This window comes from Lolium perenne, chromosome 4 (genome assembly GCF_019359855.2).
Source record: "Lolium perenne isolate Kyuss_39 chromosome 4, Kyuss_2.0, whole genome shotgun sequence".
Taxonomy (NCBI): domain Eukaryota; kingdom Viridiplantae; phylum Streptophyta; class Magnoliopsida; order Poales; family Poaceae; genus Lolium; species Lolium perenne.
In genome coordinates this window covers 22,606,459-22,621,657 of record NC_067247.2, presented here as the reverse complement: position 1 = coordinate 22,621,657, position 15,199 = coordinate 22,606,459, and the positions used below count along the sequence as shown (strand labels likewise).

Here is a 15,199-nt window from a genome sequence, read left to right as displayed (position 1 = left end):
CATATTTGTAGTGGTTGAGCATGGGATCTTCTTCCTCCTGATTATGAGGAATATGGGAGAACTCGGAATCCATAAGCTCTTTCGTCTTATGTTCCCGTATGTCGGTTATGGCTCTCATAACAGCTATATGGAAGGCTGTGTTGGTTGTCCTAGCTTCCCCTGCTGGTATGACTACGCTCATTCCCAAAGATTCGGGAAGTCGCAGTCCTACCCTGCACTTGGCCAACACAGAACCATCATAGAACATGTACTTCTTTACTGGAATCTGGGGATCGCACCCAAATTCAAGTAACATGGCTCGTAAGATGTCTGCAAGTCCTCCTTGGTATTCACTTAGTGTGGAATCCATTACTTTCACGTTTCTTCCCGGTCGTGAACTTGCCATGTTGGCTGTAGAAATAGAAAGTTTATAAGATTAGTAATAATGCATCATAATAGAGATAATAAAGAATTATCGCACTAAAAGATATGATTGTTGTATTCTCAATTGAATATACACCATATTTTTAGAGAATTCTTTATTAGTCCTATTTGACTCCTAACGTTTGTCCCATTTACTAGGTTCCAACCTAAGGTCAAAGCTTTTGCTCTGATACCAACTGTGGTGACCCTGCATACCACTGCATGTTGTAGTATGCCAGTCGTTGATATAACATTCACGAAGTACCATTCCGCAAATATTACATCCCTCAGAGTAGTACAACAGAACATAGCAGGGTCCATAACTCATTCACTTATTATTACAACTATCATACACATGTCATCTTGGAGCTCCTCTTGGGTCCTAAGAGGAATACTCCTGGGTTCCAGGCGAACCCAACTTAACTTACAATATAAGTGTCTCATAAAGCTAAACATTTATTTCCTCGAGCAGCTAAATACTAAGAGTTCGGGCTGCTCGGTTACTAGTTCTATCGGATATCTCTAGTCTTGATCTCCTCCGGAAGCCTCCCCGGATCCATAGACTATGAGATAGTCTACGCCTTCAACCCCTCCTGAGAGGTCTGGTTCCTCGTAGCCGATGATCTCGGCTCCTTCATTGTTGTTGTAGTCCTCCTCCAGATGATCCAGATAATCTAAGCATGGGATTTAAGAGTGGTATGAGTACGAGCGTACTCAACAAGTTCATTATAGATAAGAGGTGTTTAATGCACTAGCTACGATATTAGACCAGAAAGTCTAATACCAATGCAAGTTTTGATAAACATTTCTTCAAGAGATTGCTTTTATTTCAAAGAGCTATGTCCGTCAGCCTTCACCGGTTTACTAGAACTTCATGGAGCTCCTTTCCGGCCGCGTTCGCAGTTCCTTATCCGGAACGAGGGAGTGACAGTCACGATTCTTTACACTCTGCAGAGGTGTGTTGCTTTACCCATAAGAGATCTTAACCTTGGTGCCAACCGGGCAGCTTTCCCGTCCACACTTCCTTAGGTGTGAGGCCCGGTATAAGGTCTAGCCAATCATGTTCCTCCGCTACCTCGAACACCCACCCTTTGTTGCATACTCCGACCCTGGGTCCACGCCGGCCCCATTATTCCCATATATTTCAGGGTGGACTCCGACCACGACGTCAATGCAGGGCTCTACCATACATTCCTACGCCGTGAGATGCAACCCATCATAGACCTCATTACCGTTGGGACTTCTACGGGTTCCCACCCCTGCATCAAGTCTCGCAAGATCATGAGCACCCGGTAATGAGCATCCATTGATGAACGAGAGGTGGAAACACTTTTGACTACTCCGTCCCACTCCAGATCTTATGGTTAACACGGGTATTACGGCACAAGAATCACTGGCGACATTTGTTGTTTAATCCTAGATGGATATAAACCCGTGCAATGGAACCTCCACCATATCAACACAATCCATGGTTCCATTGCCCACCACATAGTCATATTCATAGTTATGAAAATAGTGGTTTTGGTTTTCATGCAATAGTGATAAACATAGTACTTTGCAAGTAATTTGATAGAAATACTCAAATGGCATGAGCAAGTGATGAACTTGCCTGAACACTGCAAAGTTTTGCAGTTGGAAGGTGTGGACTGACCCTTGTCCTCTGTTTCTGAAAAATAGCATCATTGTCCGATAAGGGCAATGGTTAAAGAAGCAATTATGCATGATTCCATTTTTAGGGTTTGTTCCCCCCTTCCGATGTCGTTATTATTTCATGTAAGAGGTTAATACTAAGAATAATTTGGGGATACTTGATTTAAAGTAAAATACAACCTTGAAATGTTGTCAAGGTGTTTTTAAAGTCCAAATGCATTAATGGACTTATTTTCATTATTGAAAATAATATGTGTGATTTAAATCATTATTTAAATCATCAAATTAAGACTTATTCTTAGTTGTCTTCAAATATTCTCTTTGATATTTTATTTAGATAGAGAATTTTATGCTGATTAATTTTCATATTTTTACTTATTTTTTTTAGAGCTGTATTTTATTTTATAAAATTCTTGGAAATTCTCATTTAAATGGGTATTTTGGAAATGTCCAAAATACCCCTCGGGCCCACCTGTCAGGCGGCCGAGCTGGTTAGGTTGGACCAGCCCAGTGGGCTCGGTCCAACCGACCCAGTCGCTTCGTCGCCCCCTCGCTCTCGAACCCTAATTCCCCTTTCGCTCTGGCGACGCGCGCGTCGCCGCTCCCTTCGCCGAATTGTTCCGGCCGACTCCGGCCATCGCCGCCGGCGAGATGCGGCGCATCTGATCCGCCGTTCGACGGCGCTTCAGATCCACCGCGCCGATCTGTGCTTCGCCGCTTCCTCGACGCGTCCCCATCACCTCTGCTCGCCAGCCGTGATGTGCTGTGGCGAGTTCGTCGCCGCCGACGCTCCTGATGCCGAGGCCGTGTGCCTCGCTGTGCCTGCGCTGGAGCCCCCGCGCTTCGGCGACCGCCTGGCTTGGCCATGGCTTGGCGCTGCCGTGGCCAGGCTGTGCCGCCGTACCGCCATGGTGACGCCGTAGTGCTCCGCTCCAGGTTAGTATGCCTCCATCTTCTCCCTCTCTTCCTCCTCCTCTATGCCATGCTCTAGTTATTCGCCTGCCTCTCCTCATGGAGATGCTGGCACTGCCGTGCTGCTGTTGCTTCTGCGCCTCTGTGTGCCTTGCGCCAAGCCAGCCCTGGTGTTGTGCTAGCTGCTGCTATGCGTATGCTGCTGCTGTGCATTTGCCATGGATTCTGGTTGCTGCTGCTCTTCTACTTTGCTCTATGCACTACTGTTGTATGCTATATTCCTACTGTGGCCTTTCTGTGATTGTTCATGAACATCCAGTGATGCTCATGGCCTGCTGGTTGGCTCCTGTGATCATTATTGCTACTAGGATATCCTGTGTGCGCATAATCTTGTCCCTGGCTTGATCATTATGCATGATCCTTGTAGTACGCAAGTGCCAGTGTCTCTGTTCTTGATGCTATCTTCACCAATTACTCAAGTGTATACATTTATGGTGTTCTGGCTTGGTTGTTGTGTGCAATTCTTGTAAATTTACAAGTGCCAGTACCCCAGTGTGCTATAATTTCATGATCATGCTCAATTGAGCATTGTTACTGACTTGGCAGCTCCATCCCTTGATGGAGTGCTTCTGGATACAATCATAAAAATGGTTTATGGGTTAGTCTGTGATTCAATTGTTGCTTATCTGTGGCTGTTTAATTCATAGAATTCATGTGGGATACCAGTGATTGATTCTAGCCTGCCATGGCATGCTTTAGCAAGCCCTGATGATCAAATGATCATCACTTGCTTGTTGCCTGTGCCTTTCTGGTGCTTCACCTGGTGTCTGTGTGACACTTATACTTGTGCTGGTGTGTGTAAATGCTTACTCAAGCATCATCAGATGCTTGCAGTGAACCATTGGTTCACTGGCAAGATGTTGGTGCTTTGGTTACTTATCTGTTTCATTTATCTGTAATTCCTTGCTTTACTAGATGGATAAATGATGTGAACTGTTTATCAGTAATGATCATATAGATGAATTTGATGTAGCTAGAGGGATGCCAACCACTGGTTGGGTACCCTAGCTCAAACTGAATCCTCCTGGATAATGATGTGATGCTTTGGTGAATTTCCTATGCGGTTGGGTAGCTGTTGTGACCCTAGCAGGCTCTGTCTGCTTAGAAATGGTTGCTCCTACCTCATGGATGCTTCTGTGCACTAATCTTGGTAGTCCTTCATAGGCTGCCAGATTATTTGATGTTGAAATCATACTGGACATATATCTGTCCATTATTCTGATGGTTTTGCTAGCTGTGTGTTGCTAAGTGAATCTGGTAGCTAAATAGGGATTAGTTCCTTGCTGGATTTCTTTGATTATGTCACTGGTTTGGCATAGCCAATGTTCCCAGGGTGCTTTCCTATTTGTTTCCCTCTTGTTCACTTGCACCAATTTGGCCAGTAGCCATATGATGACTCACATATAGGGTTTCTACCCTTGTGGTGTGTTTGAGAGCATGCCTGTGCAATTTATGAACAAAACCATCTGGTTTGTTCATGTTGATGTGAATACCTCACTCCAGCTCCTAGAAATAGTGTGTTGGTGTAGAGGTTTTGCTTCTGGTGGTTGGTTTGACTTGCCCTGCTCCTCCTTGTGACTTGTGCTTGATCTACTCCATGGTTTGCTTCTCAACGAGAGCAGGTTCTTTGCTAGAGCTGCTCCTGAATGAGGGTTCTGGCTATGTGTTCTTCCTGTTCTAAGTGTTCTTGCTATCTGATGACTTACCAGGTTGCCTGTCGATGAATGAGCTAGGGTTTGGCTCAAAAAAGGTTATATATGCCTCTCCCTTGCTCTCTCTGGTCGACAGCAGTGGTGATTTCACTTGGTGACTCCTCACAGTGCTGGTGTGTTGTTTAGCATGCACACATGCACTGTAAGCTGCCTGTGTGTGTGTGTGTGTGCCTGATGCTTTGCACTTGGATGTGAGAGGATCAGCTCGGCAGAGCTGAACCATATCCTCTTCTTTCCATTATTCTTCTAACCTGCCAAGTGGCAATGCCACTTGGCATAATTCTTGTCTTGCTTTGTTGTGTGCAGGGAATTAAGAGTATAATCAAGTGAAGATGAAGATCATCAGATTCAAGCATCTTATGAAACTAGACTTGTAATTTAGGGTACGTTGTATGGGACGTGACTAAAATGCTTTTATATACACATCAAGAACAATTGCAAATCCCCGCAAAAAAATGAAATAAAATGAACAACTGCAAATCGTGGCGCGTCAAGCAAAACCATTGCTTGGTTTCGGGGTCTCGAATGGTACTACGCACCGCGTTGCGTCGCGTCCACGACGGCAAAAAGCAAAAACAAATCAAAACGGTTTGCCGACGACTTGACCGTGAAAGGGAAAGAAAACAAAACAAAAAAGGTTCGTGTCTTCGTGACGTGTTGGTGCGCGTGTCCCGTGTGCGAGAGGGAAGGAAGGAAGAAAAAAGAGGGGGATGAGCTCCGCCGCCTCGTCGTCGCCGGTGCCGCCGGAGGACGACGTCTGCTCGGTCTGCCACGACCGCTTCCGGATCCCCTGCCAGGCCAACTGCTCCCACTGGTTCTGCGGTTCGTCCCTCTCCCCACTCCCCCACGCCCCGACCCCTCTCCGCCTTTCCCCATTCCCTCTTTGGTCGTTTCTACTACGAGGATCCCCATCGAATTGCTCCCCTGGGAGCTGTCGGCCGAGAAGTTGTTGCTCCTCCTGAATTAGTTTGCTCCCCATCGGATACGTGAGGGACGGCTTTGTAGTTGTTTGTAGATTCGATTGTTAGCAGCCGAGCCGGTTTCCCAGATCGAAAACTGGCCATTGCTCTCTCTGAGTGTACTTAGGATGTGCCTGTTCAAATCGATCCGAAATGAGGGTTTAGGGAGTGTGGTTTCCTTGGGTCAAATACAGGTGGAACGGGAGCACACGGGGGGTATTGGGTACTAGAATGTGCACGACCGATACAGAAAGATAAGCTGAATTAAGGTTTTTTTTTCTCACTATATGGAAACAATAACACTCGCTGTAAGATAATCATTGCAGAAAAATAACTCTGCCACTGAGCGGAGGAGCATCATCTCGGTGTATCCCGGCCCCTTCATAGGGCTGAAGCAAGAAAATCATATCAACTCTTTCATGTTGAGTTTAGATCACATCCACCTGGGCAGGAAAAGATATTTCAAGACTACCAAATGCTACCTTATCCACTAGGAAAAGATATTTGAAGGATAATAGTTGTCATTTAAGGAAATGTGTCACTAACTTTATTCACTAGGAATAAGCAAGTCGTTTTACCTTGTTTGAGGCGGTAACTTACCTTGGTCGAACAGGATGACAGGGTAGTGGGTACTAGAATGTGCATGACGTTATGTAGAAACAGAAACTAGGTTTAAGGTTGCTTCTCATTATCTGGAAAACTAAGATTTTGAGACTTTCTCCTGCAACTGAAGCTGATGAACACCATCTCCCCGTGCAGCAACTGTAGATAAATCATCTTCATTGCCAAGCTGATGAGCATCATCTCGGCCCATCCAATGTCCGCTCACACTAAACTAGAAACTCACCTGGCGCCATTCACCTTGAGTTTTCATTTTAGGGAAATCTGATGCGTTACTGTACGGCGTTTCGTGATGGAGATATCCACTGCAAAGATTATTATATTTGTTCCAGTTTCCCCTGCATGCATATTAGTAGAGTTGTACATCGTCTAACTCTACGTCTCTACCCCACTTATTACTGCTTACTATCATCTGTTACTGAAGATAAGCTGAATTAAGGTTTTTTTCTCACTATATGGAAACAATAACACTTGGGTTGTTTCCTGCAAGTGAAGTCGGTGGTGTTCACTCCGTGACATCCCCTCATGCAAGCATTGCAGAGAAATAACTCCGCTGATGAGCAGAGAAGCATAATCTCTGTGTATCCAGTGTCCATTTGTAGGGCAGAAGCACGAAAATCATATGAACTCTTTCATGTCAAGTTTAGATAACATCCACCTGGATAGGAAAGATATTTCAAGTCTACCAAATGCTACCTTATCCATTGGTTGAAGGATAATACTTGTTATTTAAGGAAATGTGACAGTAACTTTATTCACTAGGAAAAATCAAGCCGCTTTACCTTGTATGCTTCCGTAACTTAGCTTGGTCGAACAGGATGACATGGTAGTGGTAGTGGGTACCAGAATGTGCATGACGTTATGCAGAAACAGAAACTAGTAGATTTAAGATTGCTTCTCATTATCTGGAAAACTAAGATTTTAAGACTATCTCCTGCAACTTAAGCCGATGAGCATCATCTCGGCCCATCCAATGTCTGCTCACACTAAACTAGAAACTCACCTGGCGGCATTCACCTTGAGTTCCCTTGGTTACAGGTGGTAGTTTTCATTTTAGGGAAATCTGATGCGTTACATTTTGGTGTTTCGTAGTGGAGATATCCAATAGTATATTTGTTGTTGTGCTGTACATTGTCTAACTCTACCCCACTTATTACTGCCTTGGGTACTGCTACTATCATCTATTACTACCGAAGATTTAGTTAGTGCTTCTAAGTTCTCTGTTTTTGCAGGAGAGTGCATCATCCGTGTTTGGAATCATGGAGCTGCTGTACAGCCTTGCAAATGTCCCATTTGCCGCCGCCTTATAAATCTGCTGGTACCTGCTAATATATCAGAGGATCAGAATGATGATCCTCAACTTCACCGTGTTTTGGGAGAGATTGAGCACTATAATCACATATTTGGTGGAGCACCACGTAGCTTAACTCAGGTTTGTTTATAGGGTCATGAAAGCTGGCTTTCATTCTTTGCAGATATAGTCTACATAAGGGATTTGGCCAAATTATTTCAAAATTCTCACCCTTTGCCTGATATTTACAACGGAGATGTGATCAGCCACAAAACCTGATAGCTCCCCAGCAATGTCAAAGAGGGACGTGTCACTCTCCCATGTTCTTATAGGCTAGAAATTCTCACATTAGTAATTGTAGGGAAAGGAGAAGGTTGTACACCATCCGTTCTGGTGTTACCAGATTAGAACATTCCAAATTGCTTAGGTATAGGTATCCAAGATTTATAGTTTGTCAGAATATATATTAGCGTTGTAGAATGAAGAGTCTGTTTTTTAAAATCTGAGTACAAACATAAGGTATTTGCTGTATTAGACTATGGTACCAGCTAGTTCGTTATTTGACTCCCTTTCTCTTTTTCAGAGGTTGCAAGACCTACCGTTCTTCATGCGAAGACTGTTCCGGGAGCTAATGGATCCGCAGAGGACCCTTCCGCTTGTCTTTAGGGCGAGGATGATTCTGATGGTATGTACTTCCATAGCCTATTAAGCTACGTTTGCCATCTTAACATGATTCTGGAGAATCGCTAAGATTCGTGTAGTAAACAGGTTGTGCTGTTCGTCACTTGATCCATTCTCGTGCCAGCCCTTGGTGACTGGTGCAATGGATGCCAGACATGAGACGAATCGTACATTGATAATGAACCTGATGTGCTTGCTGATTCAAACTCTGTAGGTGGTCCTGAGCGCAGTCTACGTCCTGAGCCCGGTGGACATCCTTCCTGAGAGTAAGTCCGATGTTCCGGGTTTACTTCCCCTTTGCACGACCTAACGACTCATGTTGGCATCGATCCGTGTTCTGATGGGTTTTGAATCTACAGGCGTTCTGGGGCTATTCGGGTTCTTCGATGACTTCCTCATCCTGGTGATCGTGTTCCTCCACCTCGCCGCCGTCTACCGGTCGTTGCTTCTCTACCGCCACGGAGGCCACCTCGCATAGCACTCCATAGCTGAGGGCTGCTGCTGTCCTGACAGCTTTGAGGGCCCGATTCGTACGGGAATGTTTGCCGGGTTGTTGGATGGGTGTGTTGGATGGATGGCTACGACATATTTAGGCTGCTTTGCCTTGCCTGTTCCGTGAGTAGAGGTGCTGTATTTGGTTTGCTGGATGGATCATGGACGTGGACATTGTACCTTAGCTCATTGTCAGTGTTAGTCCCAGGAAAAAGAACAAGAGGGAAAGTTATTGTTTATTCTCCTGTCGATGCTGTTTTCTTTTCTGAAGCTATTCTGTCAATGCTGTTGGTCAGGAATCATCTGTATGTAGGCTGTAATTTCATCTGTGAAATTCTGTGAGTACGTTGTAAATTTCATCTTTTCCTAACAAAGTAACGGGTGCTCCTGCCCTCTTTTCTGAAAGAATGGAAAAACTCGTTTGATGCACGTCTTTTTTGTGTTCAAAACACACACCAGGAGTCCAGGACTGATGAATTCTAAACCTGATAACCTGAGAGCCGTGCAGCTGGAGAGAGGTGTTGGGATTTAGCATTTGTTTTGTGGTGGCTCTTGCGAGGCCAAGCAAACAAGTGGCTGGAAGCGGTTCGGAAGGGGCACACACCATACGCTCATGTGCTGGAGAGTGGAGACGCCCGGTCAGGTCTCCTCACCACTCCCCTCTCCGGTCCCCTAATTCCCTCCGGCGAGAGAGCCAGCAGAGGCGTCGAGGAGCTCAGCGTACGTATTGCTCCTCCCTTCTCGATTTCGCCCCCGCCCGCATCTCCGCCGCCACCGGGCAAGCTTCCTGCCGGCCGCGCCGTGCTTCGCCGAGTATGTAGACCTTCCATCAATTCCTCACCCCTCCCATGTCTTTTCTTCCCAGCTTGGATCTCGATTTCTCCTAGTACAAACCCCGACTACCCTGTTACGCCAGTGAACGATAACCATGATGTTTCCTGTTTTTCTTTCTGTATTAGAGTACTATTCTTAGGTGTTTCCTGTTCTGCTCTTCCTTGCATGGAGAAGCTGGCAATATCAAACTCTGTTTCACGGCTTCAAATCCTCACCATTGGTATGCTAATGTTATTTATGCAGGATGTTGGCCAAGCTGCCGGCGCTGCCCTTTCTGACGGCCACCGAAACTGCCCCTGCTTCGTCGGCCTTCTTTCCATCTGTATGAACAATCTACTTAACTGCTGCTAGCTCTCTTTTGGTTGTATAAACAGTCTATCCTCACTCTGTTTGTTTCACATGTCCGGAGTTTCTCCGCTCCCTGCCATGACAAATCATATACGACTTATACGAATACCTAAACACTTTGAGCTCACTCTTTTCGTTTCCCCTGTCCGCGGTTTTCAGATCATATGTATTCCTGGATTTGAACTGCACATTAAAGCTCCAGTGCATTTTTCATGTAGCAAGATCATACAAATAGCTAAGCTAGCACTTGTAATGAGGCAGATGTACCTTTTGCTAGCTTCGTACTGCCCCACGATCTAGTTCAGTAGCAAATTCAGCTGTTCTGGAACTATATATATCTTAGAACTTAGCACTTAATGCAAGGTACCGATTTTTTTCTACACCAGTTTCGTCGAGGGCTTGAGGACCCATTAGCAATCAGATTGTTTAGAGGGTATATGTGAACTTGATTGTTTTCTCCATAGGGTGGAGTTTTCATCAGATTGTAGTTTGCCAGTATGTACTGACATTTTTTTTCGAAAATGGGGAAAACGCCACGACCTCTGCATCAACTGATGCATATGGCCTTTATTTTTAATACATTTTGACATAATGCGTATCAATGAGTTCTCAGTGGTTTGTGTTTCATTTCTTCAGTGCGATCTCTTGACTTCGCCGAGTGTGAATTTTAAGAAACATGGAAGAAGATTAAATATCCAGCAAAACATCCAACACCGAGAAACTCCAGATGCACGCAGGGTTCAGAGAAAATGGCGGGCGCAATCGTCTGGTCCAGCTCAAGCCGCTGTTGTGGATGCTGGTGACAGCAAAACATGGGAAGAGTGCCAACAGATGCTCACTTCATTGAATTTCTCCACTGAAGATGCCGAAAAGATGTTGAAGAAGGCATACGGATGGATCCATTCACCATACTGGACTGAGGAGCGAAACAAGGAGGTTCCGAGTGTCGAGGTGATAAGTGGAGTATTGGACTATATTAGGGGTCTTGGCCTCTCTGATGACGATCTTTACAAGTTGCTCAAGAAATTCCCAGAGGTTCTTGGTTGTGATCTTGAGAGCGAGGTGAAGCTGAATGTTGGCAAGCTGGACAGTGACTGGAAAATCAATGGGAAAACTCTCCGGAGTGTTCTCTTACGGAATCCAAAAGTTTTGGGCTACAATGTGGATTGCAGAGGGGACTGTGCGGCACAGTGCACCCGCTGTTGGGTTAGATTTTAGCGTTCTGTTCTATATTATAAACCGCGCGCATACCTTCACAAGTTCAGATGATATGTTATCAAAAATCTGTCTGCTTTTGCATTGGTTGTTCAACGCAAGCAGATATGTATAGAAGGATGGGCATTTCAGTTTTTTAGTACATCTTCAAAAACATCTAACCCATACTGTATATACAAGGATTTGCAATAAATATATCCATTTCCTGTGAATTGTATGTGAGCTCTTCAATCTTTGTTCTTATTTTGGACTCCTGAGCTCATAAAGACTACTTCAGTTGTCTTTTCCTGTGATTATGCCATTCTACTTCATGTTTCTCCAGACTTCACAATCCTTCTACACTCGGCAAGAAAATTCTCTAACTTGGCATGTGTTGGTGTATGCAAAATTTGCCAGTTCCAACCTAATGCTGTCCTTGAATTCAGTTGGATCATAGTGTGCAGTGGACAGCGAGGTGAAGCTTGAGAGCAAGGTTCTTGGTTTTGATCATGAGAGCAAGGTGAAGCAGAATGTGGGCAAGCTGCACAGTGACTGGATAATAAACTGGAAAACTCACCGGAGTGTTCTCTTACGGAATCAGAAAGTTTTGGACTATAATGTCGATTGCAGAGGGGACTGTGCAGCACAGTGCACCCGCTGTTGGGTTAGGTTTTACTGTTCTGTTCTTCATTACTGCACAAAACTTCAGAAGTTCAGATGATACAATACCACATTTCTGGCTGTTTTTGCATCGGTTGATCAAAGCAAGTCTGTATAGATTGATGGATTTATTAGCTTTTTATACATCTTCAAAAACATATACTCCATGCTCTGTGTAAATGATCAGTGATAAATATATCCAATAACTGTGAATGGTATGCAAGTTCTTCAATCTTTGTTCCTGTTTTGGATTGCTGACCTCATAAAGGCAACTTCAGTTGTATTTCCCTGTGATTCTGCCATTGCTATGTTTCTTCAGAGTTCCGTTTGATTCTCTATTTGCTCAAAACAAAAGTTGAAAGTGCAGAATCTGGCTATTGTATTGTGGTATGCTTATTTGGTGATGTGATGAGCATATGATTCTCAGCTCTAAATAACTGGGCATGATTCACTATAGCAATGCCTGCAGTTGAAGGAACTCCCTATTCCCAAAAATCTCCAGTCTAGTAACTTGGCAAGTGTTATGGAAAATTTGCCAGTTCCAGCCTAATGACCCTCAAGTTCAGTTGGATCATTATGTACAGTTGCATTATCCTTTGTCATTTAGCACTCAATTCCTTCAGAAAATAAGGTTTGTTAGTTCAATCAATATCAATACCAATATCATGCTGGTTATCAAGAATTATAGTAGAAACATTAGTTTTTAAGTTGCCCATTGTTTCATAATTGCTGTGCATGCATGCCAACCAATTTGGGTTTAACTTGATGTTCGGTAACTTTATGTTAGTTTTTTAGTACATCTTGAAAAACATCTAAACCATACTGTATGTGCAAGGATCTGCAATAAATATATCCAATACCTGTGAATGGTATATGAGTTCTTCAAACCATGTTTCTGTCTTGGATTGTTGTGTCATCATGACTATTTCAGTTGTCTTTCCCTGTGATTCTGCCATTGTACTTGATGTCTCTCTAGACTTTAGTATCCTTCTACACTTAAACTTGAAAGTGCAGAATCTGGTCACTGTATTGTGGTATTCTTATTTTGTTTTGAATATCAGTATGCTGAAGGCTACATATGATTCTGACTTTCTGAGTTCTAAATTATGAGGCGTGATTTCATATACTCCGTATCTATGCTTTGCAATTGAAGCAAGTCCCAAAATTCTCTAACCTGTCATGTGTTAATGTATGCAAAATTTTCCAGTTCCAGCCTCATGTTATCCTCGAATTCAGTTGGATCATAGTGTACAATTGGATCATTATCTGTCGCTTCAGCATCTCAATTCTCTTCAGAAAATAAAATCAGTTTAATTAATCAATGAATGCCAATATCATGATGGCTACATTGAATTGCAGGAGTACATATATTTTTTGTTTTAATTAGTCTACTGGTTCCTCATTGCTAGTGCCAACCAGTTTGGGTTGACCTTAAGTCGGGCACTTGTTCATCAGGTTCGGGGAGTTGCAGATCATCATCCCCTGCCCTGCCCCTTGTATCAGAAATCGAAGTCCATTGCAACGGCTTTGAGTAGGTCGAAGCCATCGAAGTCGCACAAACCAATGCCGATCGGGGAGGATGGGTGGCCTCGGCCATCATCCGTGCTCGCTTCGACGCCGGAGCAACTGAAATCGTTGAACATGCTACCGGATAAGCACTGGTCCAACACGTTCACGGCTTCGCCGTTGATCGGTGGAAGCTCACCGGAGCCGGGCACGACGCTGGCAGTGCCAGTGCTGCAATGGACGGTGGTGTCGTCGTCGTGCGGTGGCAGCGCGGGCGAGTGGCCGTCGAAGAGGGCGACGTGGGCGTAGAGCTTGTCCTTCCTAGAGAACGAGGTGCCGCAGGAGCAAACCCACCGGTCAAGGCCGCAGTGCTTCTCGTGGGTGCGGAGGTCGGCGAGCACCGAGAACCTCTTGACGCCGCAGCGGCGGCAGACGTGGCTCTTGTCGCAGTGGCTCCGGCGGTAGTGGTTCTTGACGCAGACAGGGGTCTTGAGCGGCTGGAAGTCCCTGTGCTCCCTGTTCCGCTTGCACCCGGCGAACGGGCACGAGTAGTAGCACCGCCTGCCCGTGTCGGGCGCCGGCGAGGAGGAGTGCCCGGGCTTCGCGAGGGACGCGGGCGTCTTGTACTGCTCGCCGTGGCCGCGCATGTGCATGCGCAGGTTGGCGTCGCGCTTGAAGCCCTTGCCGCACACCTTGCAGGTGTGCGCGTGCGGCGCGAGGATCTCCTCCTTCTCGATCTGGACCACCTCGTACGGCCCGGCCGGCGGGTGCTCGTCCGCGGCGTCAACGTCAACCTCCTCGGCGTGGTCAGAGTCGTCGTGCGTGGCCGTGGCGTTCGACAACGTCGGCGACCCGGCGTGGTCAGCCGCCTCCTCGCCGGCGCAACGAGTAGACGGGGTCGACGCGTCCGCCGCCGTGCCGGTACCGGCACCAGCGCCGGTGGCGAGGTCGTTGGCGATGGAGACGAGCTGCACGATGATGCATCGGAGCTCGGCGGACACGATGGCGTGCTGCTGCTGCGGGCGCGGCGTGGAGCGGAGGATCCCGCGGAGGTGCCCGATCTTGTGCTCCAGGAACGTCAGGTACGTGGTGAGCACCGCCCTCGGGTCCGACTCCGACCGGCCTTCTTCCCCCGCCGCCTCGTGGCCCTGCCTGCCATGCCTCTCCTCGTGCTGAGCTTGGCCAGTCCTCCGATCGAGGTCCCACGCCTCCATGATCCCAGCTGCTAAGCTCTGGTGGTGATCGGGCTGGAAGTGCATGTGATTACTGTTATTACTCGCGAAATGATCGGCGGTGCTACACATGGTGGACTTGATTTGTGGTTGTGGTGGTGAAGTGAAGTCGTGGTTGTAGTGGCTGCGTGTGGCTTGAGCATAGTTGATGGAGCTGGTTATATATGTGCATGGAGATCGCCCGTGCGTGCGTGGGCTCCATGGCGGCGGCCGGGTGCGTGGAAGGAAGGAGGAAGGAGACGACGGACGGAGGTACATGAACGCACGCGCACGGGTTTAGGTGATCGGACGATTCTTCCACCTGGCCTCTTCTCCTGGCTCTTGGGGCACTGCCTTTGGACAGGAAAGCGACGCCACCTTGCCCTTTCTGAAAAACAAAACTTCAAAAACGTAACGCGCGCGTTTGGACCGCCAAGCTTCGGGGTATGACTCGCAGAGTGATCGATCTCCATCCACTTTGCTGAGCTTAGAGCATCTCCAGCCGCGTCCCCCAAAGCATTCCCCAAAGAGATTTGGGGCGCGCCGGACAAAAAATGAGTTTCAGCCGTGTCCCCCAAAGCCCATTTTTGTCCGGCGCGGCCCGATACGGTGTCCAGCGCCCGAGCCCGTCCCCGTCCCACAGGGGACGCCGGACAAACCGAAAAG

The 15,199-nt window shown here is 46.4% G+C and overlaps 3 protein-coding genes across 4 annotated transcripts; 2 read left to right on the top strand and 1 right to left on the bottom strand.

The window, feature by feature from the left end:
- Positions 1-5,400: 5,400 nt before the first annotated feature.
- LOC127291890 (uncharacterized) lies at positions 5,401-9,025 on the top strand. The gene is made up of 5 exons (XM_051321207.2): positions 5,401-5,558; positions 7,549-7,748; positions 8,191-8,292; positions 8,503-8,554; positions 8,648-9,025. Exons 1-5 carry the CDS (start codon positions 5,447-5,449, stop codon positions 8,764-8,766), a joined length of 585 nt encoding a protein of 194 aa, XP_051177167.1. The 5' UTR covers positions 5,401-5,446; the 3' UTR covers positions 8,767-9,025.
- Positions 9,026-9,347: 322 nt separating this feature from the next.
- On the top strand, positions 9,348-11,389 carry LOC127291888 (uncharacterized). Of its 2 annotated transcripts, none has more exons than XM_051321206.2 (3): positions 9,348-9,500; positions 9,858-9,936; positions 10,599-11,389. In XM_051321206.2, the coding sequence occupies exons 2-3, from the start codon at positions 9,859-9,861 to the stop codon at positions 11,178-11,180; spliced, it is 660 nt and encodes a 219-aa protein (XP_051177166.1). In that variant the 5' UTR covers positions 9,348-9,500; position 9,858; the 3' UTR covers positions 11,181-11,389. The 2 variants fall into 2 exon arrangements, with proteins under 2 accessions (XP_051177166.1, XP_051177165.1); XM_051321205.1 differs by having other exon boundaries at positions 9,376-9,593.
- A 1,722-nt stretch (positions 11,390-13,111) lies between these two features.
- Positions 13,112-14,740, bottom strand: LOC127291887 (protein SENSITIVE TO PROTON RHIZOTOXICITY 1). Its single transcript, XM_051321204.2, has one exon. It carries the CDS (start codon positions 14,624-14,626, stop codon positions 13,316-13,318), a length of 1,311 nt encoding a protein of 436 aa, XP_051177164.1. The 5' UTR covers positions 14,627-14,740; the 3' UTR covers positions 13,112-13,315.
- Positions 14,741-15,199: the final 459 nt, after the last annotated feature.

Coding starts and splice junctions, on each gene's coding strand:
- LOC127291887 (XM_051321204.2), bottom strand. CDS start 14,626: ATGTGTAGCACCGCCGATCATTTCGCGAGTAATAACAGTAATCACATG.
- LOC127291890 (XM_051321207.2), top strand. CDS start 5,447: ATGAGCTCCGCCGCCTCGTCGTCGCCGGTGCCGCCGGAGGACGACGTC. Junction 5,559..7,548: donor CTGCTCCCACTGGTTCTGCG/GTTCGTCCCTCT, acceptor CTGTTTTTGCAG/GAGAGTGCATCATCCGTGTT. Junction 7,749..8,190: donor CACCACGTAGCTTAACTCAG/GTTTGTTTATAG, acceptor TCTCTTTTTCAG/AGGTTGCAAGACCTACCGTT.
- LOC127291888 (XM_051321206.2), top strand. CDS start 9,859: ATGTTGGCCAAGCTGCCGGCGCTGCCCTTTCTGACGGCCACCGAAACT. Junction 9,937..10,598: donor CGTCGGCCTTCTTTCCATCT/GTATGAACAATC, acceptor TCATTTCTTCAG/TGCGATCTCTTGACTTCGCC.